Here is a 26,586-nt window from a genome sequence, read left to right as displayed (position 1 = left end):
CTGGCTGGGTGCACTGACACCCTGGTTTCTGGAAATGCCTGATTTGCTCTGTTATATTCCTAGTATTTATCCTCTCATTAACGCTTTCAGGCAGTTTTAAAATGTAGGATTTAGTATCCTGATATGAGGCCAACAGATGATTGCCGTTGAAGAAATACAGTTCTGTAAGATGAGGTCACGCCATGCTCCACAGGGTCACATGGGGACGCACTAGTGTGGAGTCAGCGGCAAAAGGATGGAGGCGGAAGTGTAGGCAAAGACTGTGTTGTCATTTTCACTGCGAGCAGTGGGCCAGGGGAAGCAAGCAGGCTAAGTAGGTTTAGGATTAGCTAGCTGGGATAATTTCAGCACAGTTCAGAGTGCAGGGGCTGTCCTTAGTTTCCTGGGATCTAGGGAAGGGTCTTGAAGCATGAGAACTTGATAAAGGCAGTAGTAGTGGGGTCTGGACTCTGGAATGGCTGGTTTGCATTTAAAAGGCACACCCAGTGGGGAAACTTATCTGGAGGAATCAGCTAGCTCTAGGAGGAGCAGTCTCTACAGGATCAGCAAGGTCCCAAATGTTAGAACTTCAGAATAAAAGCACATACTTTAACACATGGATATCCAAAACAAAGGTAAGGAGGAGTGGCCAGGAATTTTCTAAAGTCTTCCAGCAGGTAAGAACCAGGTCAGGAAGTACCAACAGGAAGTCAGACCACAGGGCCCATGGCACTGACACTGCTCTGAGGGAGGCAAAGTTGCCCATCTACCATTTAGACCTTTAACTGTGAGGTGTGTAACCTACCTGTGAGCAGATTACAAATCTTTAACCCTCAACTCTCAAGGATGACATCATTGAGCATTCCAGAGCCGCACCCCCCCCCATCCCACTGAGACAGGAAAGGTCATCTGCAGGCCAGAGTGTGAGTACAAAGGGGAGAGGCACATACTCCCAGAGACCAGATTCCTGTAGGGGTCCAGCACCATGTCTCCAGCAAGGGCCCTCCCCGCTGGAGCCACCAGCTTCCACTCTCTCCAAGTGAAATTCACACATAGATCATGAAGGCGACTAAGCCTGAAACGAAGTCTTTAATTAAATCTTGTCAGGTGCACTGAATGATGCACATATTCCTTATTTCTCTCTTTGTTGAAGACAGAGGCAAACAGCATCAATAGCAGGAACAAAGAGACAAGAAATTGTTGACTTATGTGCTATAGGAACACACAGCATTGATCTGGCATTTACATCTTTATAGATAAGGGTAAGCAAGCAGTGGGTGTATTTGCAAGTCAGACCACTTGAAGCCATGTATCTGTATATATATACACACACAGAAATACATATATATTAGGTCTATACACATTTATATACATATATATGGCCTCAAGTGGTGTACATACATACACATACATATACATACATACATTAATATTGGGAAGAGATAAGGAACTTTGTCACCAGACTGCCTCTGTACTTTGTCATCACTAAATTAAATCCTGGCTAGTTTGTTAAGTTCTACTTTGGCTTACTGATTTTTTTTTTTTTAACAACAATTTCACCTCAGAGTTATGACTCACTTTTTGTTGTAGGAAACTGTATTTGCTTAATGTTTGTTACAGAAGTCTGAATTAATCGGCATCTTAGTACCATTTAAGTCACTATGAAGACGTAACACAGCAGGCCTGAGACTGCTATTCTCTTGAGCTTGCAAGGTTCACCTCTGCAAGGGCTGGGGTTTGGGACCTTAGATTTTGGGAGATTTCCCATCATTCCCACAAATGACGAGTGGCTCAGTGTGCCCAAGTTTTTTGTTTAACTGTGTGGCTTAACGCCAAAGATCTATCTATCCTTCTAGAGGTCTAGAATTTGGTATGTGCTAGAGTGTCCCCAAGAAACCCCGGGCACTGGGTCTCTAATTAGCTTCCCCAGTAGACATTTCAATCTATTGCTGTTAACTCCTTGATGGAGCTTAAATTAGGCCTGTCCTGTGTGACTTCCCTGAGACAGGACCACTGCAGATTGTCCCTGGTTTTCTCTGGACTTCAGTCCTTGTGCCTTTTCCCTTGGCTGAGTTTGCTTTGCACCATTTTGGTGTAATAAAGCACAGCTGTTGACTGTAAAAATACGCAGAGTACTGTGAATCAGCAAATTACTGCAACTGAGGGTGGTCTTTGATGACCCAAAACAATCATTCATTATGACTATGATCTGGCCATAAAAGCTTGTGTAGATTTTCTTCAAGGTCAACATATGTTCTATACGGTGCCAACTATATACACAGCTTTGTGTAAACAGTGTGAGGGAGCCAAACATTATAATATAAATCCCCTGCTGCATGTAGCCATTCACTAGAACACACATATACTGAGTGTCTACTAGGAAAAAAAGAACAGAATGGGACAGTGGCTGGATGTGGGTGATGATGAAAAAATGGCTGCAAAGTGTGTCTGGCTTGGGCAACAAGGCAGAAGACAGTAGGATTCACGGAGAATCCAGGCACCTTAAACACAACTCTGAACAATCTTCAGGTCTCAGTTGTAAGATCTGTTCTCAGAAATTCTTGTGGATACCAGGCTTTTCATTTCTCCAGTTAATCTAGGATTTCTATCTCAACATCAAGATAAACCACCAGAGAACCATGACCTTGGACTATACAGTTTTGCCTGTTTTCTCAGAGTCCTTCTTTGGCATTATAAGCTAGGCAAAAATACAGAAGATGTATAAAAGAACCAAATGGAAATCAAACAACTGGAAAATTCAAAAACCAAAATGAAAACTCACTGGGTGAGCTCAATAGTAGATTATATACGAGACAGAAAGAAACCAGTGAGCTCAAAGGGAGATCAATGAAAGTTAATCAATGTGCGGAACAGAGAAAAACAGACTGGTGGAAACAAAAAGATGGGAGCCTGAGGGTCCTATGGAACAAGAATGTGAGAATTGTCATTCACGTTACTGGAGTCCCTGAGAGGAGAAAAAGTGTGGGGTTGAAAAAATATTTGAAAAATAACTAAAAATCTCCCAAATTTGGCAAAGAGCATACACCACATGATTCAAAAAGCTGAGAAAACACCAAACAGGATAAACCCTAAAAATGCTATGCCAGGACACATCATAAACTGAATATTATAATAAAAAACACTTTGAAAGCACCTGACGGAAAGGATGCCTTTCAAATAGAGGAACAATGGGTTGAAAGGCAGGTTTCTCATCTGAAACCATGCTGGACAAACGGAGATGGACAGAAGAAAAAACAGACATGTTTTCTTTTGTCCTAAAAGAACTGTGGACCCCAAGTCTTATGTCGCACAAAAATATCCTTCAGGAATGAAGTGAACATAAAGACATTTTTAGATGAAAAAAGAAAAAACATTTGTTAACAGCAGACATACCCTAGAAAAAAGGCCACAGGAAATTTGCCAAACAGAATGGAAATGTTAACAGAAGACTTGGGACTTCAAGAATGGAGAAACAACAATGGAATGGTAAAAGTAGAGGTAAACAGACTATGCTTCTCACGAATTTTGTGGGGGGGGGGAAACTCAGTTGAGGCAAAAATTACAATATCCAATATAGTTCTCAGTATACAACGAGAAAATACAATTATATTAAGAATAGGGAATGTAGGTGAACCTAATGGAATCAAGGTTTCTATACATCAAAGTGCTAAAACGCTGGTAACAGTCTGTGATAAGTTATGTATACATAATACAATACGTAAAGAAAATTAAGATATATACTCAAAAACATTACAGACGTATCAAATGGAATTCTAAAAAATATTAAAATAACCCACAGGAAATGGGGTGGGGGAACCCAAATAATAAAAACTGGAAAACAAGAGGAATAATACAAAGGGAACACACACACAAAAAAGATTAATAAAATCTAAGCTCTAACATATCAATAATTATTTTAAATTTAGATGATCTAAACCTACGAATTAAAAGTGGCATAATGGATTAAAAAAAAAAGTATGACCCCAACTACATGCTGTCACAAGAAACTTACTTCAAATATAATGATGTAGATGTTAAAAATAAAATTATGGAAAAATACAGACTACAAACTTTAATAAAAAAACGCAGTAGTGGGCTTCCCTGGTGGCACAGTGGTTGAGAGTCCGCCTGCCGATGCAGGGGACACGGGTTCATGCCCCGGTCCGGGAAGATCCCACATGCCGCAAAGCGGCTGGGCCCGTGAGCCATGGCTGCTGAGCCTGCCCGTCTGGAGCCCGTGCTCTGCAACGGGAGAGGCCACAACAGTGAGAAGCTCGCGTACCACAAAAAAAATAAAATAAAAATGCAGTAGTGACTATACTAATATCAGATAAAGTATGCTTCAAAGGCAAGAAAATGAACCCTTTTATTATGATTAAAGGGTCAATACACCAAGATGACATAGCAATCCTATATGTGTATGCACCAAACAACAGAACTTTGAAATACATGAAGCAGAAACTTACAGAACTTGTAAGGAATAGACAATTTCTCAATTATACTTCAGGACTTCATCATCCCTCTCTCTGCAACGGACAGAAATACTACACAGAAAGTCAGCAAGGATGTAAAAAATCTGAGCAATAACCCCAACCAAGAGGATTGTGCAGACATTTATAGAAACTTCACCCAGTAACAGCAGAATACACATTCGTTTCAAGAAGCCTTACAGAACAAGATATACCACACCCTGGGTCATAAAACAAACTTCAACAAATTTAAACAAACCAAACATGAAACAAGTAATAAATCAGTAACAAAAGATACCAGAAAATGCTCCAAACAGTAGGAAATGAAACAATATACTTCTGAATAATACATGGGTGTCAGAGGAAGTCTCTAAGGGAATCAAGGGATATTTAGAACTGAATAAATTGTAATGAAAACTTGTGGGATAAGGCTGGAACAGTGCTGAAGGAACTTTATAATACTTAATGATACATTAAAAAAGAAAAAAAAAGTTTCAAATCAATAATCTTAGCATCCCTCAAAAAATAAAAAGAGCAAAATAAAAGCAAAGTAGAAGATATGATATCATAAAGACCTGAACAGAAATCAGTGAAATTAAGGACAGAAAGGTAAAGGGACTTCCCTGGCGGGCCAGTGGTTAAGACTCTGTGCTCTCAATGCAGGGGGCATAGGTTCGATCCCTGCGGGGAACTAAGATCCCACATGCTGCGTGGTGTGATAAAAAAAAAAAAAAAAAAAACAAACAAACAAAAAAAACACCCAGAAAGGCAATAGAAAAATCAATAAAATAAAGTGCTGGTTCTTCAAAATGATCAGTAAAATTGGTATATGTCTAAGACTGACAATGATTAAAAAGAGAGGTGACATATTTCCAAAATCAGGAATAAAATGCGATATAAGTACAGACCCTGTTGCCATTAAAAAGATAATAAGGGAATACTCCCAACAAGTCTCCAAATAAGAAAAGTTAGATGAAATGAAACATTTCCTTGAAGAGGACCAACTATCCAATTTATCCAATATGAAAACAGATACTCTGAATAGTTCCATACTTATCAAATAATATGTAACTAAAAAGTACCCAGAAAATCTCCAGGCTCAAATGGTTCACTGGAGGATGTTATGAAACATTAAAACAACAATTAAAAACAATTACATAGTCTTCCTAAAAAACAGAACTTGGGAAGCCACTATCACCTTGACACCAAAACCAGACAATGACGGTAGTTAAAAACAAGCAAAGAATGACAACTACATATCATCAATCAAGAGATTATAGGAAAACCTGCTCAAAAAAATATAATCAAATGGAATGCTTTAATATATATTAAAAAATTTATACTCCACAACCAAGTGGGGTTTATTCCAAGGATGCAAGGCTGGTTTAATATTCAAAACTCAATGTAATACACTATATCAATAGGCTAAAGAATAAAAACCAGATGATCACATTAACTGATGGAGCTAAAGTATCTGACAAAATCCAACATTCATTCATGACAACAAAAATCTCAGCAAATTAACAGAGGGACACTTTCTAGACTTGACAGGAAAACTCTATGGAAAAAAAACAACCTTACAACTAACATTGTACTTGATGAAAACTGACCATTTTCCCCCTAATATCAGAAACCAGTCAAGGATGTCCTCTCTTACTACTCTTACTCAACATCATACTGAGAGTCCTAGATAAGTGCATAAGAAAAAGAAATAATATGTATACAAATAGGAAGAAAGAAAACTATTTGCAGTTGACATTTCTATGCAGAAAATACCAAGGATTCTATCCAAAGAAATGGCTAGAAATAACTGAGCTCAGCCAAGGCTGCAAGATACTAAAATATCACCCCCCAGAACAATTATCTTTCTGTATGCTACTAAAGATTATGTGGAAATGAAAGTTTAAAACAATGTCAATAGGGAATTCCCTGGCAGTCCAGTGGTTAGGACTCCTCGTTTTCACTGTAGGGGGCCTGGGTTTTATCCCTGGTGGGAGAACTAAGATCCCACAAGCCTCGAGGCCAAAAAAACAAAAAAAGCCATTTACAAATCACTAAAAAAAAAAAAAAAAACCCCAAACAACCTAGACATAAACCCTAAAAAAAATGTACAGAACCTGTATTGTTCAATATTACAAAATGGTAATGAAATATCAAGAATTACTTAGATACATGAAACACCATACCATGTACTGTGTTCATGGTGCTGCTTTTAAACAAACTGCTCTACAGGTTTAAATCAATTTCTATAAACACGTGAGCAAGGTTTTTTTGCATCCTAAGATTTATATGGCAAGTCCAAGGAACTAGAAAGCGGAGTTAATTTAAATAATAAAAGTATTCACTTTACCCAATTTTAAGATTTACCATATAGCTACAGAAATTAAACAACAGATTGAATCACTAAAAAGTCTGAATGTTTGGTGTTTAAAACCACCAAAAGAACCGTTTGTTTTTTAAAAAAACCAAAGCCTGAAACAGTCTTAACTGGTGCAATAAAACATGCCCGTGTGTCATATGTGTATCTTTATCTACTTAAATACCTGGCTTCAAGTGTCTAACTCTCCCAATACTGGACAGCAACGAATGTATATATAAGACACATAAAGGGTCAAGGCCCTTTGCCTGTGAAATAACATTCCCCTCACCCCAAGTAAACTAAGGGATCCATGACAAAGTGCCATAACCTTGACAGAGAAGTCTCAAACTATGTTTGCATTTCATTTTTTCATCTAAGTTTCCACCTTCGTTTTATAAAAATTCCTGAGATAACACTACAGTGTAAACTAAGGGAAAAACGTAGCTAAAGTTTTCCTTAGTGCACAATAAACACTGGTCTCTCCCTCACAGATGAACTCTCAGATGTAGAGTAAGGCTCTAGGCTGGGTCAATTTCTACAATGCGTCTTTACACTACTGATGATCCGTGACAGGTTTTCTCACAGAGAAGATACTTGTGGGGTTTCTCTTTGGTATGTACGATCAGATGTCATGGTAGGTGTTTTCTCCTGCAAAAGATTTTCCTCGGTGTTTACATTCAAAAACTCTTTCCCCAAGAGGAGTTCTCGGAGGGTGACTGAGGTTTGCCCACTGGTGAAGGTTCTTCCTACATCTGTCACACTGACAGGGTTTCTCCCAGTATGAATCCTTTGATGCTGAGTGAGGGATGAGCTACGACTGAAGGCCTTTCCACATTCACTGCACTTATAAGGCTTCTCTCCCGTGTGGATGATGGCATGTCGAATGAGGTTTGTGCTCCAGCAAAAGGACTTCCCACACTCCATGCATTCATAGGGCTTCTCTCCACTGTGAATCCGCTGGTGCCTGGTGAGGCCTGACCTGCGGTTGAAGGCCTTCCCACACTCCGTGCACTCAAAGGGCTTCTCCCCAGTGTGGATGCTGAAGTGCCGAATGAGGTCTTTCCTAGTGCTAAAGGCTTTCCCACATTCTTTGCACTCAAAAGGTTTCTCTCCAGTGTGGGCCCGTTTATGCAAGATAAAAGTGGAGCAGTGGGTGAAGGCCCTTCCACATTCAGTGCACACAAAAGGCTTCTCCCCAGTGTGAATCCGCTGGTGCCTCTTGAGGTATGATCTGTGGTTGAAGGCCTTCCCACACTCGAGGCATTCAAAGGGCTTCTCCCCAGTGTGGATGACATAGTGGTGAATGAGGGCTGCGCTCTCACAGAAGGCTTTACCGCATTCACTGCACTCATAGGGCTTCTCCCCAGTGTGAATCTGCTGGTGCCACACGAGGTATGACTTGTGTTTAAAGACCTTGCCACATTCAAAGCACTCATACGGATTCTCACCACTGTGAATGATGTGATGTCGAAGGAATCCTGGCCTATGTCGGAAGACTTGCCCACATTCTTTGCACACAAAGGGTTTTTCCCCGGTGTGTCTCCTCTTATGTAAGACAAAGTTGGAGCGGTGGGTGAAGGCCTTTCCACATTCATTGCACTTGTAAGGCTTCTCTCCAGTGTGAATCCGCTGGTGTTGTGTAAGGTAGGACCTGCGGTTGAAGGCCTTCCCGCACTCTGTGCACTCATAGGGCCTCTCCCCGGTGTGGATCATGTGGTGCTGGAGGAGGTGTGTGCTCTTAATAAAGGTTTTCCCACACTCTGTGCATTCATAGGGCTTCACACCAGAGTGAATCTTTTCATGTCCAGCAAGAAGGTGTTTCTTGTTAAAAACTTTCCCACATTCGCTGCATTTAAAGATACTTTCCTCTTCCTGAATCATGTGGTCATTACCAGATCCACATGAGTCATGGTCATGGACAGCACCTCCTGCAGGGACCAGCTCCTCTACAATCCTTGAACACACACCACCAGCTGTCCCTAAGCTGCCATGTTCAGGACTCATTTTCTCAGGAAGCTTCTCCCTCTGGGGGTCCATCCCTGGTCCCAAGTGTCCTTCCTGCATTTCCAACAGCCCATCCTGATCCTTGGTTTGTCCGAACTGGGAGTCCCCTGGGCCTCCTTGTATTAGTTCCTGGATAGAGGCTCCCTCAAATAGGGTTGGCTCACAAGTGGTAGGTTCTGTGGTCTTGGGTTTTCCTTTGTCAACTGAAAGAAACCCAATAAACAAGGCCCATTAGTAATACCAACAAAGAAGATACAAAATCGGCATTTCAGTGAAAAAGATAAAGATGAAAACAGTGCCTCTGTGTCTGTTTTGCTACCTCTGAATCTCAACATTGTAACTTCTTTCTTTCTTGGTCATTAGACTGCTGACACCTTGAAAGTCGGACCCAGTAAGAGAGTCTGCAATGGACATAATGCCACAATTTCACAGGCTTGGCTGGACAGAGTAATAATGCCTCTGTGGGCTTTCAGTTTCCTTTAATCGAAGACATCCCATGTTGCTGTAAGAACACGAGGAAAAGGGAATTCTATAATGGTACAGTGGTTAGGACTCTGTGCTTTCACTGCCTGCCAGGCCCAGGTTCAATCCCTGGTGGGGGAACTACAATCCCGCAAGCCAAGTGGCACGGCTGAAAAAAAAAACCCACTAGGAAAAGGCATCTAATGCAGCCCTGATAAAGGACAGGAAGTGTATAATGCCAATTCAACTATCTCCAAAGAGAAGTATGGTCCTTGCCCCAGCTCTAAGGAAGTAACCTGTAAACTGGGTATCTCCAGAGAGACAGGCATGTCTTTGTTGTTCATGGTGAGTCCCTAGGGATGTACATGATACTTTACGACAACAGATGACTCACTATGGGCCCCTAGATAGTTTATGCTGAAGAGATGACATTAGGTCTGGGTAAGGTCTGGGCACAGCAGAAAGACCAAACGTGTAATTAGAAAGCTGGGGCTTTGAACCACGAGTTATCAGCTGGATCTCTGGAAAGGGAAGAAGGGTGGAGACTGAGTCCCATGTACCATGACTCAATCAATCATGCTTCTGTAATGAAAACTCAACAAAAATCTGGATACCGAGGCTCTGGTGAGTTTCCTGGGTTGGCAACACTCCGTGCACATACTGCCAGATATCGATTCCAGGAGGTAACGAGACGCCGAAGACACGGAAGCTTCGTGTCTGGAACACCTCCGGCCCCTCTTCTACTCTGCATCTTTTGCCTGTAACAAACACGATTTGTGAGCATAACAGGTTTTATGGAGTTTTGTGAGTCTCCTAGCAAATCACTGAACCTGAGGGTGGACTGGGAAACCCCTCGACTTGTAGATGGTTCACAACACCTGGGCAGACTTGGCAGTCCTGGAGTTCTGTATTTCTAACCTTGAGTTTGGCTAACTGTGTGCAGGAAGAGACCAGGGGAGTCCTACTGGCACCACTGGAGTTGCCAGAGAGAGGAGGTGGGAAGGACACTATAGCCTTAGGACACAGAATGTACAAAGGTCCCCCAGGCCATGAGGATGGTATTGACAAGAATCCAGGGAAACTGATTCCCATGGTTTTGACTTGGGTTACAGTGAGGACTCCCAGGACAGTGCTCATAAGGCAGGAGGTGAGCAGGACTGGGATGGACACATTGGGTCTGTTATGCCCGAACAGTCTGGTGAAAAGACTAGAAAAATACACATGATCTAGATGGAGAAAATATTAATAGTTTACTTGAAAAGAGGAGCTATACCAATGAAGAATTTAACGTGGGGGAGGTGAAATTGGAGAAAGATGGTCAAAAGGTACAAAATTCCAGTTTTAAGATAAACAAGTCCTAGGGATGCAGTGTACAACTCAATAACTGTAGCTAACACTGCTGTATGCTATAAAGAAGTACTGTTAAGAGAGTAATCCTAAGAGTCCTCATCACAAGGAAAAAATTTTTTTTCCTTTTCTCTTTTCCTCTTTACTTTTTTTTCTATCTATATGGGTGTCAGCTGAACCTACTGTGGTAATCATTTCACAATATATGTAAATCAAACCATCAGGCTGTATGTTAAAACTTATACAGAGGACTTCCCTGGTGGCACAGTGGTTAAGAACCCACCTGCCAATGAAAGGGACATGGGTTCGATCCCTGGTCCGGGAAAATCCCACATGCTGTGGAACAACTAAGCCCATGCGCCACAACTACTGAGCCCGTTTGCCACAACTACTGAAGCCTGCACGCCTAGAGCCCATGCTCTGCAACGAGAAGCCATCGCAATGAGAAGCCCGCACACTGCAACAAAGAGCAGCCCCAACTCACCACAACTAGAGTAAGCCCGCACGCAGCAACAAAGACCCAACACAGCCAAAAAAATAAAATAAATAAAAATAAATAAATTAGACAAGCCTCTTAGATAGCCTCATCCACCAGAGGGCAGACAGCAGAAGCAAGAACTACAATCCTGCAGCCTGTGGAACAAAAACCACATTCACAGAAAGACACACAAGATGAAAAGGCAGAGAGCTATGTACCAGATGAAGGAACACGATAAAACCCCAGAAAAACAACAAAATGAAGTGGAGATAGGCAACCTTCCAGAAAAAGAATTCAGAATACTGATAGTGAAGATGATCCAGGACCTTGAAAAAAGAATGGAGGCAAAGATCGAAAAGGTGCAAGAAATGTTTAACAAAGACCTAGAAGAATTAAAGAACAAACAGAGATGAACAATACAATAACTGAAATGAAAAATACACTAGAAGGAATCAACAGCAGGATAACTGAGGCAGAAGAATGGATAAGTGACCTGGAAGACAGAATGGTGGAATTCACTGTTGCAGAACAGAAGAAAGAAAAAAGAATGAAAAGAGATGAAGACAGCCTAAGAGACCTCTGGGACAACATTAAATGCAACAACATTTGCATTATAGGGGTCCCAGAAGGAGATGAGAGAGAGAAAGGACCAGAGAAAATATTTGTAGAGATTATAGTCGAAAACTTCCCTAACATGGGAAAGGAAATAGCCACCCAAGTCCAGGAAGCGCAGAGAGCCCCATACAGGATAAACCCAAGGAGAAACACATCAAGACACATAGCAATCAAATTGTCAAAAATTAAAGACAAAGAAAAATTATTGAAAGCAGCAAGGGAAAAACGACAAATAACATACAAGGGAACATATAAGGTTATATGGTTATATATAACATATAAGGTTATATATAACATATAAGGTTAACAGCTGACTTCTCAGCAGAAACTCTACAAGCCAGAAGGGAGTGGAATGATATACTTAAAGTGATGAAAGGGAAGAACCTACAACCAAGATTACTCTACCTGGCAAAGATCTCATTCAGATTCGATGGAGAAATCAAAAGCTTTACAGACAAGCAAAAGCTAAGAGAATTCAGCACCACCAAACCGGCTCTACAACAAATGCTAAAGGAACTTCTCTAAGTGGGAAACACAAAAGAAAAGGACCTACAAAAACAAACAATTAAGAAAATGGTCATAGGAACATACATATTGAAAATTACCTTAAATGTGAATGGATTAAATGCTCCAACCAAAAGACACAGGCTTGCTGAATGGATACAAAAACAAGACCTGTATATATGCTGTCTACAAGAGACTCACTTCAGACCTAGGGACACATACAGACTGAAAGTGAGGGGATGGAAAAAGATATTCCATGCAAATGGAAATCAAAAGACAGCTAGAGTAGCAATACTCATATCAGATAAAATAGGCTTTAAAATAAATGTTAGAAGAGACAAGGAAGGACACTACATAATGAACAAGGGATCAATCCAAGAAGAAAATATAACAATTATAAATACATATGCACCCAACATAGGAGCACCTTAATACATAAGGCATCTGCTAACAGCTATAAAAGAGGATATCAACAGTAACACAATAATAGTGTGGGACTTTAACACCTCACTTACACCAATGGACAGATCATCCAAACAGAAAATTAATAAGGAAACACAAGCTTTAAATGACACAATAGACCAGATAGAGTTGATATTTATAGGACATTCCATCCAAAAATAGCAGATTACACTTTCTTCTCAAGTGCACATGGAACATTCTCCAGGACAGATCACATCTTGGGTCACAAATCAGGCCTCGGTAAATTTAAGAAAACTGAAATCATATCAAGCATCTTTTCTGACCACAATGCTATGAGATTAGAAATCAGTTATAGAGAAAAAAACGTAAAAAACACAAACACATGGAAGCTAAACAGTACGTTACTAAATAACCAAGAGATCACTGAAGAAATTGAAGAAGAACTCAAAAAATACCTAGAGACAAATGACAATGAAAACACGAAGATCCAAAACCTATGCGATGCAGCAAAAGCAGTTCTAAGAAGGAGGTTTATAGCAATACAAGCCTTCCTCAAGAAACAAGAAAAATCTCAAACAATCTAACCTTACACCTAAAGGAACTAGAGAAAGAAGAACAAACAAACCCCCCCAAAAAAAAGTTTGCAGAAGGAAAGAAATCATAAAGATCAGAGCAGAAATAAATGAAACAAAAACAAAGAAAACATTAGCAAAGATCAATGAAACTAAAAGCTGGTTCTTTGAGAAGATAAACAAAATTGATAAACCATTAGCCAGACTCATCAAAAAGAGGGAAAGGACTCAAATCAATATAATTAGAAATTAAAAAGGATAAGTTACAACAAACACCGTAGAAATGCAAAGCATCCTAAGAGACTACCTACAAGCAACTGTATGCCAATAAAATGGACAACCTGGAAGAAATGGACAAACTCTTAGAAAGGTATAACCTTCCAAGACTGAACCAGGAAGAAATAGAAAATATGAACAGACCAATCACAAGTAATGAAATTGAAACTGTGATTAAAAATCTTCCAACAAACAAAAGTCCAGGACCACATGGCTTCACAGGTGAATTCTATCAGTTAGAGAAGAGCTAACACCTATCCTTCTCAAACTCTTCCAAAAAATTGCAGAGGAAGGAACACTCCCAAACTCATTCTATGAGGCCACCATCACCCTGATACCAAAACCAGACAAAGATACCACAAAAAAAAAGAAAATTACAGACCAATATCACTGATGAATATAGATGCAAAAATCCTCAACAAAATACTAGCAGAGACTCTGGGATGGCTCACACCAAGGAGTACTTCCCTAAACTTCTGCTGTCAGTATCCTTGTCCCCACGGTGAGCCACAGCCTCTCCCTGCCTCTGCAGGAGACCCTCCAACACTAGAAGGATGGACCCCAACCTCCAAACTTGATTCATATGTTGAACCTGAAGACAGTTCACACACCAAGAGAATCTGACAGAACGTCATCACATGAGGGACTCCTGGTGAAATCAGTTTGTGGAAACAGACTAAATTTTCCGTATTGGATCAAGGATGGCAACACGTTATAAGAGCTGAACAAGGAAAGAAGACATGAGAGGAGGCTACAAAAGACAGACACTACTGGGATCACAATGAATCTGAGGTCACAAAACTCTACCCCATGCTGCTTCTGGGCCTTGGAGCTCCATGTTATTTTTCCAGCACACTACCACCTTCCATTTGTGATGAAGAATGCTACCCATCAGTATAAAGAAAAAAGGAGATGAGGGAACCGCATGGCCACCTAATGATGGGGGTCCTGAACCGAACATGCATCTCTCTGAAGTATGCCTGTTATCCCACCAATAAAAGAAGCCAGCATGACAGAAGTGGAAGCAAAAGAGATGTGAAAGTACAACCTTCAGAAATTATCTTGGGGAGAGAATTAACATTGAACACAGTAACTATAATTATGACGCACTGCAAAGTTTGACACTAGTAACCACCTAAACTTATCTCCCTCTCTTGATTTCTGCTCTTCCCCCAGCTCTTTAGTATTCTTTGTGTACTTCTTTTTTCATCTCCTTCAAGGTTTTACTAAGGGAACTTATAAATTGTCTCATTCCACCTCAAAAACAAAACAAAACACTAGCAAACAGAATCCAACAACACATTAAAAGGATCATAAAAAAATTAATTTAAAAAAGTAAAAAAAACCCCAAAAAACTGTATTCCTATCTCACACTATACTCAAATTCTACCTCAGACCAAAAAGAGTTAAATGTCAAGTGCCAAGCTTAGAACATCTTAGAATAAAACAAGAATATCTTTTTGATATTGGGGATAGAGCAGCATCTATAACTGATAAAAGTATCAAGAATGTACAAAAAAAATCCCTACAAACAAAAGGGAAACAAGGTAACAGAAACACAGGCATTTTCCATGAAATGACATTTCAAAGAAGTTGTTTCTCAGTATCCACAGCAGATTAACTGGTTCCAGAAACCCCCTGCTCAATGCTAAAATCTGCAGATGCTCAAGTCCTTTATATAAAATGGTGGAGTATTTGCATATAACCTACACACATCCTCCTGTGTACCTTAAATCATCTCTAGATTGCTTATAATCTCTAATACAATGTAAATGCTATATATTGATAAATAGTTGCCAGCACAAGGCAAATTCAAGTTTGTTTTTTTTTTAATTTTTTTGGCTGCATTGGGCCTTTGTTGCTGCATGTGGGCTTTCTCTAGGTGTACGGCGTGCAGGCTTCTCATTGCGGTGGCTTCTCTTGTTGCAGAGCACAGGCTCTAGGTGCACGGGCTTCAGTAGTTGTGGCACGCGGGCTCAGCTGCTCGGTGGCATGGGGGATCTTCCCGGACCAGGGCTCGAACCCACGTCCCCTACAGTGGCAGGCAGATTCTTAACCACTGTGTCTCCAGGGAAGCCCCAAATTCAAGTTTTGTTTTTTTGAACTTTCTGGTATTTTCTCTTCCCCCCAACGTTTTCAATCTGCGCTCAGTTGAATCTGCAGAGGCAGAACCTGCGGATACGAGGGGACAATTGTACAAATGGGCCTATAATCACATGATAAGGTGCTAAAGGTTGTGAATGAGGGAAATGCAAAGCAAGTTCACCTAAGATATAATTTTGTGTCAGTCTGTTAAGCAAAAATTGAGGAGCCTTACAGCATCAAGGACTGAACAGGACATAACTGGTGGAATCTGGAGAATTATAAATAGGTACATCCCTTTTAGAAAACATTATCACCTAAACTTGAAAATTTGCATAACCTATAATCCAACAATTTTACTCCGAGAAGTAACAAAAGACAAGCCTAACCGTGTGCAAGATGACCAATATATATGAATGTTCTTGGCAGCACTTTGTGAGGGTGAAAAAATGTAAAAAATTAAATGCCTCAGAGAGTGGATGAATACAATATGAAACAGGAGCATTTTTTATTTGCTTCAAGTGTAAGAAACACAGGCACATTTTTAGAATGAAATTGCTGAACAAGCAGAAAGTAAGTGAAGAAATAATTTCCCTAAAAGGTGTATTCTAGACTATGGTTCAACAACTGGCCATGGCCTGGGCCAAGACCTCTTCCACTAGGTGAAAGGAAAACTATAGACTGAGAGTCTATATGAGTCTATATGACTGAGAGTCTGAATGAGTGTGGAAGGGTAGAAGACCAAGCAAGACAAGGGGATAGATTTTTAACATGAAAACTTGCTGACACATGAGAGGTCACAGGCTGAGACACCTGTCCTGGGGAAGTGGTCACTGCGAGGATGGCCGGATGTAGGAGCCGATGGAGGTGGAGGGGTGAGGATACAGTCTCTGGGGCTGTATCCAGTCTCTAATCTGCTTGGATGGCAGGACCATGCGCTCTAACTCGGGAGGGGAAGGAGTGAGCATCGTGACGGGTTCCTTGCCAGGCATGCTGACTGGGTGCCTCTGAGATATTCAGGTGGAGAAGGGCAGAGAGCAGAAGGCAGAGGCTCGGAACTGCCCCTCTGAGGGGCTGTCGACAGGCTGCACACAGGAACTGCCCCTGAGGGGCTGTCGACGGGCTGCACACAGACACTCGCAGGCTGGTGGGGCCGCCCGAGGGACTAGGAGGGAAAGAGCACGACTCTGCAGGGGCCCCATCACCACACATGGCCGCCCCAGTGCTCTCAGCAGCCCAGATGTGGGGCACAGCAGGACAAATGTCACCGTCAGGTTTTACCAAACAGGAGGAGTACGGAGACATGCAACAAGGGAAGGCTTCTTGAGTGTCTGGACGGACAGGGTGGGAAAGGGGAGGCAGATGAGAGCTGGAGAGGAGCTGGGAGAGGAAGGAAGGCCCTTTTCCTCAGAGGTCAGAGGGAAACGTGAGATGCATTACTCATTACAATACAGGGACATGAATGACACCAACGGCTTACTTCCCACGAGCCACTGACTGCGGCGCAGACGCTGTGCTAAGCGGCTTTATGCTTTAACGCGTTATGTGACCACGTCCCCAACAACCCGGAGACGGAGCAACTATCAGGAACAGACTGAGCGCAGCAGACCACACTCGCCAAACCATCTGCTCCTCCACTTGGACACATGGCTCAGCCCCATCTCCCAGCCCCGTCCCCCGAGTGTGGCCAAGTGCCTAGTGCCTATCAATGGAAGCGGGGGGCTGGTGTTTGTGCGAGTCTTCCTTGCCCTCTCACTCTCCTCTGCCTGCTGCAGGAGGTCAGGACAACCTTCAAGCCACATGCTGACGGCAGAGTGGACCCGGGTTCCTGAACAGCTGTGTGATGCACAGTCACACGGATCGGGTGTGCCTCAGAAAAAGTGCTTCCAGGGACATTCCTGGTGGTCCAGTGGTTAAGACTCCGAGCTTCCACTGCAGGGGTCACGGGTTCGACCCCTGGTCGGGGAACTAAGATCCTGCACGCTGCGAGGCATGGCAAAAGAAAGAAAGAAATACAAAAAAAGAACAAGTGCTTCCATATGCTGAGCACCAAGATGCTGGAGTCTGTCTGACATGGCAGCTAAGATTTAACTTAGTCAAACTTATATATACAAAGACACAAGGAGATCCCGAAGTTCACTAGGGCCACAGAGCTGGTGATCGGTGAAGCCCAGGCAGCTGGAGCCCAAGACATATCTCAGCTCATGCACCTCTATCCTCCAGGAGGACAGAGGGACCTGGGGTCAAAGGGCTCCGTGGCCTCCAGACCACCACAGAGGCCCGAACAAGACGCTTCCCCAAGGAACCAGGGCCAGCGACCTTCCCCTGCAGGGTCTCCCAGCTGCCCAAACCTTGGCTCCTACCTGGACAGGCGCTTCGGGAGAGGTCTTTCTTCACAGTCCACAGCTTCTGCCCCTGCTCCAGCTGGAAGATCAGCTCAAGTCTGGGAACAGGACACCCTGTTCATGGAGAAAGGAAGAAGACACTAGGATTTCTGTGAAAACAAAGAAAACCTCTCGATCTAGTGTGGGACTTCAGGATGTGGACAAGACCTCAGAATGAAGCTGATTCCACCCACAGAAATCCTGACCTAGAACCTGGAAACCAAGGTCAAAAACACCAATGTTGCAGCTTCCCTGGTGGCGCAGTGGTTAAAAATCCACCTGCCAATGCAGGAGACACATGTTCAAGCCCTGGTCCGGGAAGATCCCACATGCCACGGAGCAACTAAGCCCCTATGCCACAACTACTGAGCCTGCGAGCCACAACTACTGAGCCCGTGTGCTGCAACTACTGAAGCCCACACGCCTAGAACCCGCGCTCCCAACAAGAGAAGCCCACAATGAGAAGCCTGGACACCAGAACGAAGAATAGCCCCCGCTCACCGCAACCAGAGAAAAGCCCGCATGCAACAACGAAGACCCAATGAAGCCAAAGGAAAAAAAAAAACACACCACCAATGTTGGGATCCAAAGACTTTAGACTGCAGTGCTGGTTGTGTAGACAACACCTATTCCCTTTGATCTCCACTGCACAGAGTTCCAACTCTATTCAGCTGCAGCCAAGAGACACAGAGAATATGACCGCCTCCTTCCAGAAGGTGTTTACTAATTAACCCAAGTGAATTTCAACCACCTGTGCATTAAAATCTCCTGAGATGTCTGGTTCACATCCAACTGAAACCAAATAGGGACTTCCCTGGTGGCACAGTGGTTAAAGAATCCGCCTGCCAATGCAGGGGACACAGGCTCAAGCCCTGGTCTGGGAAGATCCCACATGCCACGGAGCAACTAAGCCCGTGCACCACAACTACTGAGCCCGTGTGCCACAACTACTGAAGCCCACTCACCTAGAGCCCATGCTCCACAACAAGAGAAGCCACCACAGTGAGAAGCCTGCACACCACAACTAAGATTAGCCCCCACTCGCTGCAACTAAAAAAAAGTCTGTGAGTAACAACGACCCAACGCAGCCAAAAATAAATAAATTTATTTAAAAAAAAAAAAGAGAAAGAAACCAAATCTCTGCAGATGAGGCCTGGATACCTACAGATTTAAAAAAACCACCCCAGATTCTGGCATCAAGGGAGGGCTGAAAACTCTGGTTTCCACCAACTTGCAGGTGACCTACACCAGCCCTCTGGAGGAGAGAGCTCTAGTCCAGGATGGCTGAGTGAGGGGACCGGCCAGTGCTGTAGTCCTGCAGCAGCCTGGGTCGCCTGTGAGGGAACCTGCCCGAGGCCCTAGACCAGGAAGAAGCAGACAACTGGGCTGGCACCCACCAACCCGGTAGCCAGCCCCACCTCTGAGCTTCCTACTGGTGAGATAATGAATTTCCTCCAGGGTGAAGACTGAGCCGGTCTGTCACATACAGCCAAACACAGATGCAGGGGAAAGACACACAGACTCAGCAGGAAGTCGACGGCAGAGGTGCCAGGACTCGCCGACAGCTTCTCTGTCAGGTCCAGGGTTCATCAGTCATCACTAAGCAATGTGCTCTCCTGTGTGCTCCGTGCTCAGCACGGGGCTCAGCGACAGCGACCAAGACCTCCCTTCAGCTATCAGGAGTCACGTTCCCTAGGACCTCAGGGCCTTTGCACATGCTGGCCCTTCTCCCTGGAAGGCTGTTCTCTACCCACCTTGCTTCTTCCAGCTACTTCTCTTTGGGTCTCAGCTCAAGTGTCACTCCCTGAGAAGAGTCTGCTGAACAGTGGCTGAGTGCACATGCTTAACCAATCCACCACGTCACTATGAACTTTTAACCTTAATAATAATTGAAAAGTTAACATTTATAGGGTGTTACCATATCCCAGGGACTGTACCAAGCAATTTAAATGCATTATGTTGTTTAAAATGGATGGAATAATTTAAAGAACTCACATATTTAAAATAATGACTCTTTTCAGTCAAAGTAAAGTATGTCTCCATTGAGCTAAGTCTTTTTTTAGATACCCAGCAAAATTCTGAAGAGCGCTCCTCCTGTCTAGGTCCGCAAGGGCTGTGAGTCCCTAGCTGCCACCTGATCTGGGAAGAGACGGAGCACTTAGTCTGTCTCGCCATTGTCAACACACCAAGTTTCTGGGCTGGTGACCCCGGGGCAACCAGGTAACTGGTTACTGCCTAACGCCGAGGCCCCCCCATAGATGGTTGGGATTCAAGTGTGATCAACTGAGCCAACAACACTGAAGTCCGTGGGGGGCTGCTCAACTGAGCTGCCCACCACCCTATGAGAGACTGATGGCACTGCCTGCCCTCTGAGGGCACACCTGGCCAGAGTCCAGGCACTGGTCCCTGGAGCAATACAGGGATGCGAGTGGCATAGGGCACCCCCCTCGCACATGCCATGGCACAGAAGAGGCTTAGACTGCTTCACAGGCAAACCTTGCCATGGCTGCTTGCCTTACTCTTGTTGCAGTTTGTCCCAACCACGTAGCGGATAAGAGATCCCATCTCTGGAGACTGCTACTTCAACGTATAATGGGGGGGAGAAACAAAGGAATAAGGAATATTGTTTTTGCTGCCCTTTGAGACACCTGAGGATGTTTCTCAACCCACTCCAGATTGTGTAAGCCCGGCCAGTGTGTCCGGCACTCGTGAGTGCTGCTGCAGACCAGCACGTGGAGAGCTCTTCCTCAACACCAAACTGTCACCCCGTCAGGACACTGCCACCACCACTGCTGTCCTGAGGCATGAGCCCCAGCCCCTCCCTAGAAAGGCAGGCTGCCACTCACAGTGGTTGCCACTTGGGACTGCTAAGAGCCTACCAGGTAAATACCCAAATAAAAGAAAGAAAAATGGTGGTGGTGGGGGCAGAAAGGTGACCACCCCACCCCCCAAAAAAGATTTTGTTTGGAGGCAGAAAAAAAAGGAGTGGGGAGGAAGGGGCTCGTTATGCTGTGGACCAGGGCCATCCAGGGGAGAGGCTGCATCTTGGAGGCCCCAGGCCCCTCCGCCCTTTCCTCTCCTCAGCAGGAGACAAACTAAAACTAAAACTAAAAACCAGGGTTTTAAATGGCTGAAAAGCTCAAAAGGAAGAAAGAAGGGAAGGGGGCACATTATTAACCTTACATATCAAGCAAACGCCAGGTCTAGCAAACATAATACTGGTTCTAGACTACTTATTGATTTATAAGCAGTAACAACAATAAAAAACCTTAGATAACAGAGAGAGAGAATAAAAATTTAAATAACATACAACATATAACTAAGTTAGAACTCTGTCTATACTGACCCAATTGGAAATCCAAAATTTATATACTAAAATTTATATAATTATTATATAATAACTACATATGGTATAACAAAATTTATATATTAAAAAAATTTTATCACCAAAACAAAACAGAGCACTGATTGGTTTGTCTGACTCTACAACACAGGTTTTAAATTATCTTTAGAATTTGCTAAAATGCACCAACTGACAAAACTTCATGAATTTAATACTGGGGCTCAAATCATAGTTATACCTGGGGATCCCACTAAAATGAAACACTCTACTCCACCACTGTAAAAAGTACCTAAATATTAAAGAGAAAAAATAGGTATATCTCACTTTGACTGTAGTTTTACCTGAATTTCCTATAGCCCTAGTACCCACTGTCCTAAAGTATCCCATATTGGGCATAGATGCTCTGACACAATACACAATTAAAATAATTTTTTGGCACTTACAAATTAATTGGCTTGATAAAATGGGACCCAACAGACCCGAGTTAAAATAATAATTCAGCCCAATGTAAGTTGAAAAGGGGCCTTTGGGGAATAAAACTTTTATATAAGACCTAATTAATCAAGGGGTGGTGATCCCCACTGCTTCTCCACGTTGACAGCCCAGCTGTGCGTGTTCTTAAACCTAAAAAAACACAGGGCACCTCGCTGTGAGTTACTGCAATCTTAATGCCGTGGTCCCATCTGTTAGGGTTCCTGTTACTGACTGAATTGTGTCTCCCTAAACTGCATGTGTTAAACCCTAATCCCCAGTGTGATCCTATATGGACTTAGGGCCTTTAAGGAGGTAGTTAAGGTTAAATGAGGTCACGGGGTGGGGCCCTGATCTGGTAGGACCCATATCCTTTTAAGAGGAAGAGAAGGCCTCTCCAAGCCAGATGAAAAGTCAGGTAAGGACACAGCAAGAAGGTGGCCAGCAAGAGATCCTTATCAGCAACTCAACTGGGACTTCCAGCCTCCAGAACTGTGCGAAAATAAAGCTGCTGTTTAACCACACAGTAATGGCAGCCTGAGCTGACTAACAAGATCCACACACCCAATATCCAGTATTATTAGAACCCGGTAATTACGCTTCAATTACAGATCTGGCTAACGTGTTCTGCTGGTGTGTATTTTGACAGCCTCTCAACCTCGGTTTGCCTTCGCTCTGAAGGCAAATAGGACTCCTCCCCAGGCTGCCCCGTGGGGTGGCTCAACAGCTCTGCCAACACCCACACCCTCTGCAGCCAAGACCTCAGCTGCACCCACCCACCTCTCTCCAGGAGCACAGGCGATGTTACATCAATGACAACCTCGTCTAAGGAGATTCATTTGACACGCTTGTGACAGTGAGTCCAACACCTTTTAATCCTTTGGGGACTAGTTTTAGATAAAAATACTATTTAGTATTACTTTGGGTCTGGTGGCCACATATTCCTCATTTATAAATTTTATTTACTCTCCCTGATGCTGATACTTGCAAATCAGCCCAACTTAAATGGAACTCCCTCCAACAAAAGCTCTAAAATCTGCTCAAAATACTGTTAAATAGCCAGTCCCATCAGTGTCCTCAGAGACTCCTTCACCAAAGAGGCTTTGACAACCTCTTCTCACACCTCCTCGAGTTTCTGAATCACCTACCAGGGCCACAGATGCCCAAGGGCTTCTGATGTAACAGACTGTCCCCTCAGCCTGGTACTATATGCTACTAAAACAACAACTAACTATACACAAGGCTCTCCGGATAATGAAGGCTGTTGCAGACCCCGAGCCACTGACCGCCACACCCAGCTGCCCATCAAGCTTTGGATCATGGCAACAGCACATCACAAGTTCAGCACAGCTCCTGAGGCCCCAGGACAGGATGGAACACAACCTGGGCCCTCTGACATATTCCTCTTGTAGGACAAGGTGGGTCCTTGCCAGATGCTGTGGTGCTGGAGGAGGGCACCTCTCCCCACAGCCCTTGGCTACCTGGGGAGCACCTTGGGATTAAGTGAGTGAACAGTTGTGGGAGTTTGTGGATCTCTTACATCCACAGCACATGATGGAGCTCAGTAGACTGATGCTGCTTTCTATCCTGCAGCCAGAATGTCCAAATAAAAAATGGGATCTAAGAAACATTTCTTGGTCTATTTAGGGGGTCATCTTAGTACTAGATGCCCTGATCAACAAACGGCCTCCTCTTCACATTCATTATAAACTGTTGGGTCATTGCTTAAAAACTGTCTCCTTCAGGGTAAAGAAACTCTTGTCTCACCAACACCCCAAAAGTAAGTAAGTCAAAATCACATGTCCTTACATTTATAAAGGCCACAACGATAGGCCTTGCCAGGAAGCTCCTTACTCCCTTTGGAATTACAGACATTACTGACAATAACCAAGATACACATTTCACTTCTCAAATTACACAATGCTGGGCTCTGGAGAGAGGTAGTCAATAGAGCTTCACGGCCCCAACAGGCCCCAAATAGCTGGTTTAACTGAAAAACATAACGATTTCCTTAAACAGCTCCTTTTCAAACTCCAGTCTGACAAACAAACCCCTCATTGGGCCTCTATCTCACCCCTTAGCCTTAATTCAAGGCTCCTTGAATCACATACCTTTAAAAATGTCCCACTGCCCTTTCCTACTCTGGAAGGGAATGTGCCTCACCTCTATGTACACAAAGACTCGTTCTACAGGAGGCCATTCACACTGTCTCCCCTGCAGTTACACACAGAGCTTCCCATCATCCCATGAGGCTGGAGACCAGAAGGAGGGAGCACACGCTCCCAGCACCCATTAGCCACAGACTGCCCCACAGGCCAGGCAGCTGGTCACCTGATATGGAATCCATTTGCCCTGAACTTCAAAACAAAACAAAACAAACAAACCAAACCTTGAAGAACAGCCATATGGCATTCTGGTAACTGTTGCTCTTACTGTAACTGGTCTGGGTACTTTCATTGGTTTATAAGTCAGAGGCCTGAACCCTCTGAGGAAGCCACTGTTTCAACCAAACACGGCAAATACTGAGGCCCACATCAAGTCAAGTGTGTACGTACCCACTTGCAAAGGATACCCTGCCCCACGTCCCAGACCAAGACCTCGCTGATGAAGATGACTTCACCTGGGGACACGAAAACCTTCACCACAGCAGATACCCATGGACTTCCTCTCCTAAGACAGAAATCAGACCTGGGACCTTTTTGCTTTCTTCTATTAGGGATTCTATTATGTTCCTGAGCTGCTGTCTGTGACCCTGGTATATGCCTCAATCTGCCAAAAGGAAAATCTCCAACTTATAGCTGGTTGGTCGGGACAGGTTGTGAGGACTTGTGACTGACATCTGAAGTGGGTGGGTGGGAGGTGGAGGGGCTGTCTATGGGACTGAATCCTTAATAACCTGCAGAGTCTGTGCTAACTCCAGGTAGTTAGGGTCAGAATTGCCTGGTATGGAAAACCCAGACGTTTGATATCAGAAGTGTTATGAGGAAAAAGGATTTTGTTGGTTTGTTTTTTAATTAATTAACTAATTAATTAACTAATTAGTGGTTGCATTGGGTCTTCATTGCACATGGGCTTTCTCTAGTTGCAGCGAGTGGGGGTTACTCTCCGTGGCGGTGCGCGGGCTTCTCATTGCAGTGGCTTCTCTTGTTACAGAGCATGGGCACTAGGCACACACGTTACAGTAGCTGTGGCACATGGGCTCAGTAGTTGTGGCTCGCGGGCTCTAGAGCACAGGCTCAGTAGTCGTGGTGCACGGGCTTAGCTGGTCCTCAGCATGTGGGATCTTCCCGGACCAGGCTCGAACCTGTGTTTCCTGCATTGGCAGGCAGGTGCTTAACCACTGCACCACCAGGAAGTCCCATGTTTGTTTATTTTTTACAAATACCACACTAACATGCACACACATGTATATATACAAAGCCATATTTTTAGCACACCTTATAACTCCTGAAAGATTCTCTTAAACACTCCCCAAATTACATATCGATTTTCTTGGCTAATGCTACATAAATGGGAAACTTAGTTATGAGCCTGCCTGCAAGGACTTCCTATATCTCTACTTATATTCTTCTTTTTCATTCTCAAAATGGTTTTCTATACTCTACAAGACAACTTATGCCATACCTTCTAAAACTCTCCACTATTATCCCCCAAAGTTTCCTTAATATGATGTGAAATATCAGAGCACACCCTTCATGTGCAAACCAAACAATCCAAAACTACACCCTTGCCCACCTCTTTAAACCTCGCACACCAGGCCACTATTCCTCCTGCCTTAACTCAAGCAGATCCAGGTTACAGACAATTAGGGACACCCCTAGTGCCCCAAAGCCTGTTGGAAATATTCAAATCTCACAGATACTAATTAATACAGTGGGGACCCTGTGACAATTTCAATGAGTGGAGCATGAATAGTGCCTGAACAGTCCTGACACCTGGTCAGGGCTCAGGGTACCTGCACAGTGACAGTTATCAATTGCTTATTAAAAGTGACCCACTTAATAAATGTTTTCTTAGATTTCTTCAAAAAGGGAATCCCGCATTACTCTGATAAATGGGAAACCCAGGGTCACTTCCATTGATGGCAGGTCACCATGAAAAAAATGCAGAAGTGAAATCAAAACAGTGTTCTTAAGTTCCAGAGGGCTCAGCTGCCTTCTGTTCAGGGCTCCTGGCCTAAGGCTACTGCCTCTGTTGACAAGGGGAAAGTAGCAACAGTTGCAGGGGTAGGGAGTGTGGGGAAGGCAGAGAAGCTATGTTAGGAGGGAGCACTAAACCCAGACTTCCCGTCAAACACAGTCAGGAGGCAGGAAGAGAAGAAATGATGGAATGGTTACACCAGGCTGTATCGCAATGCCAGCTGAACAAGTGTCCCTGCACTCTCAGAAACAGGGTTTCTCAAGCTGACATGATAATTTAGGTCAAGATAATTCTTTGTTGGAAAGGTGGGGAGGAGCCCATCCTGCGAATTATAAGGATGGTGTAGGATCCACGTGCAGATTGTAATAACCAAAACTATCTCCAGATGTTGCTGAGTTTCCTCTGGGGAGCAACATCATCTCTCGTTGAGAACCACTTTTATGGTTATAAATAGGATGATGAGAGAAAGTGAGAGGGATGGGTGGACACTCCATGAAGTCTGGTGGTCAGAACACAGCTGGTGAGGAGGTGGCAACTGGGCTGAGAAGGGGCAGCCATGTAAAAAGCCAAAATGGAGACGGCAGACAGCAGAAGCAAGAAGAAATACAATTCTGCACCCTGTGGAAGGAAAACCACATTCACAGAAAGATAAAATGAAAAAGCAGAGGACTTTGTATC

General features: G+C 43.6%; 2 protein-coding genes across 2 annotated transcripts in view; both read right to left on the bottom strand.

Moving 5' to 3' along the window:
• The window catches only part of LOC101286931 (uncharacterized), a 94,918-nt gene that overhangs the window by 59,370 nt on the left and 8,962 nt on the right, over positions 1-26,586 (bottom strand). The window lies entirely within an intron of this gene.
• LOC101287440 (zinc finger protein 264) lies at positions 1,037-9,881 on the bottom strand. Its single transcript, XM_033411999.2, has 2 exons — positions 9,131-9,881; positions 1,037-9,014 (listed from the first exon to the last, which is right to left on the bottom strand). Exons 1-2 carry the CDS (start codon positions 9,144-9,146, stop codon positions 7,387-7,389), a joined length of 1,644 nt encoding a protein of 547 aa, XP_033267890.1. The 5' UTR covers positions 9,147-9,881; the 3' UTR covers positions 1,037-7,386.

The sequence above is a fragment of the Orcinus orca genome, chromosome 20 (genome assembly GCF_937001465.1).
Source record: "Orcinus orca chromosome 20, mOrcOrc1.1, whole genome shotgun sequence".
Classification (NCBI taxonomy): domain Eukaryota; kingdom Metazoa; phylum Chordata; class Mammalia; order Artiodactyla; family Delphinidae; genus Orcinus; species Orcinus orca.
The sequence above is the reverse complement of the archived record's forward strand: the minus strand, read 5'-3'. Positions and strand labels throughout refer to the sequence as shown.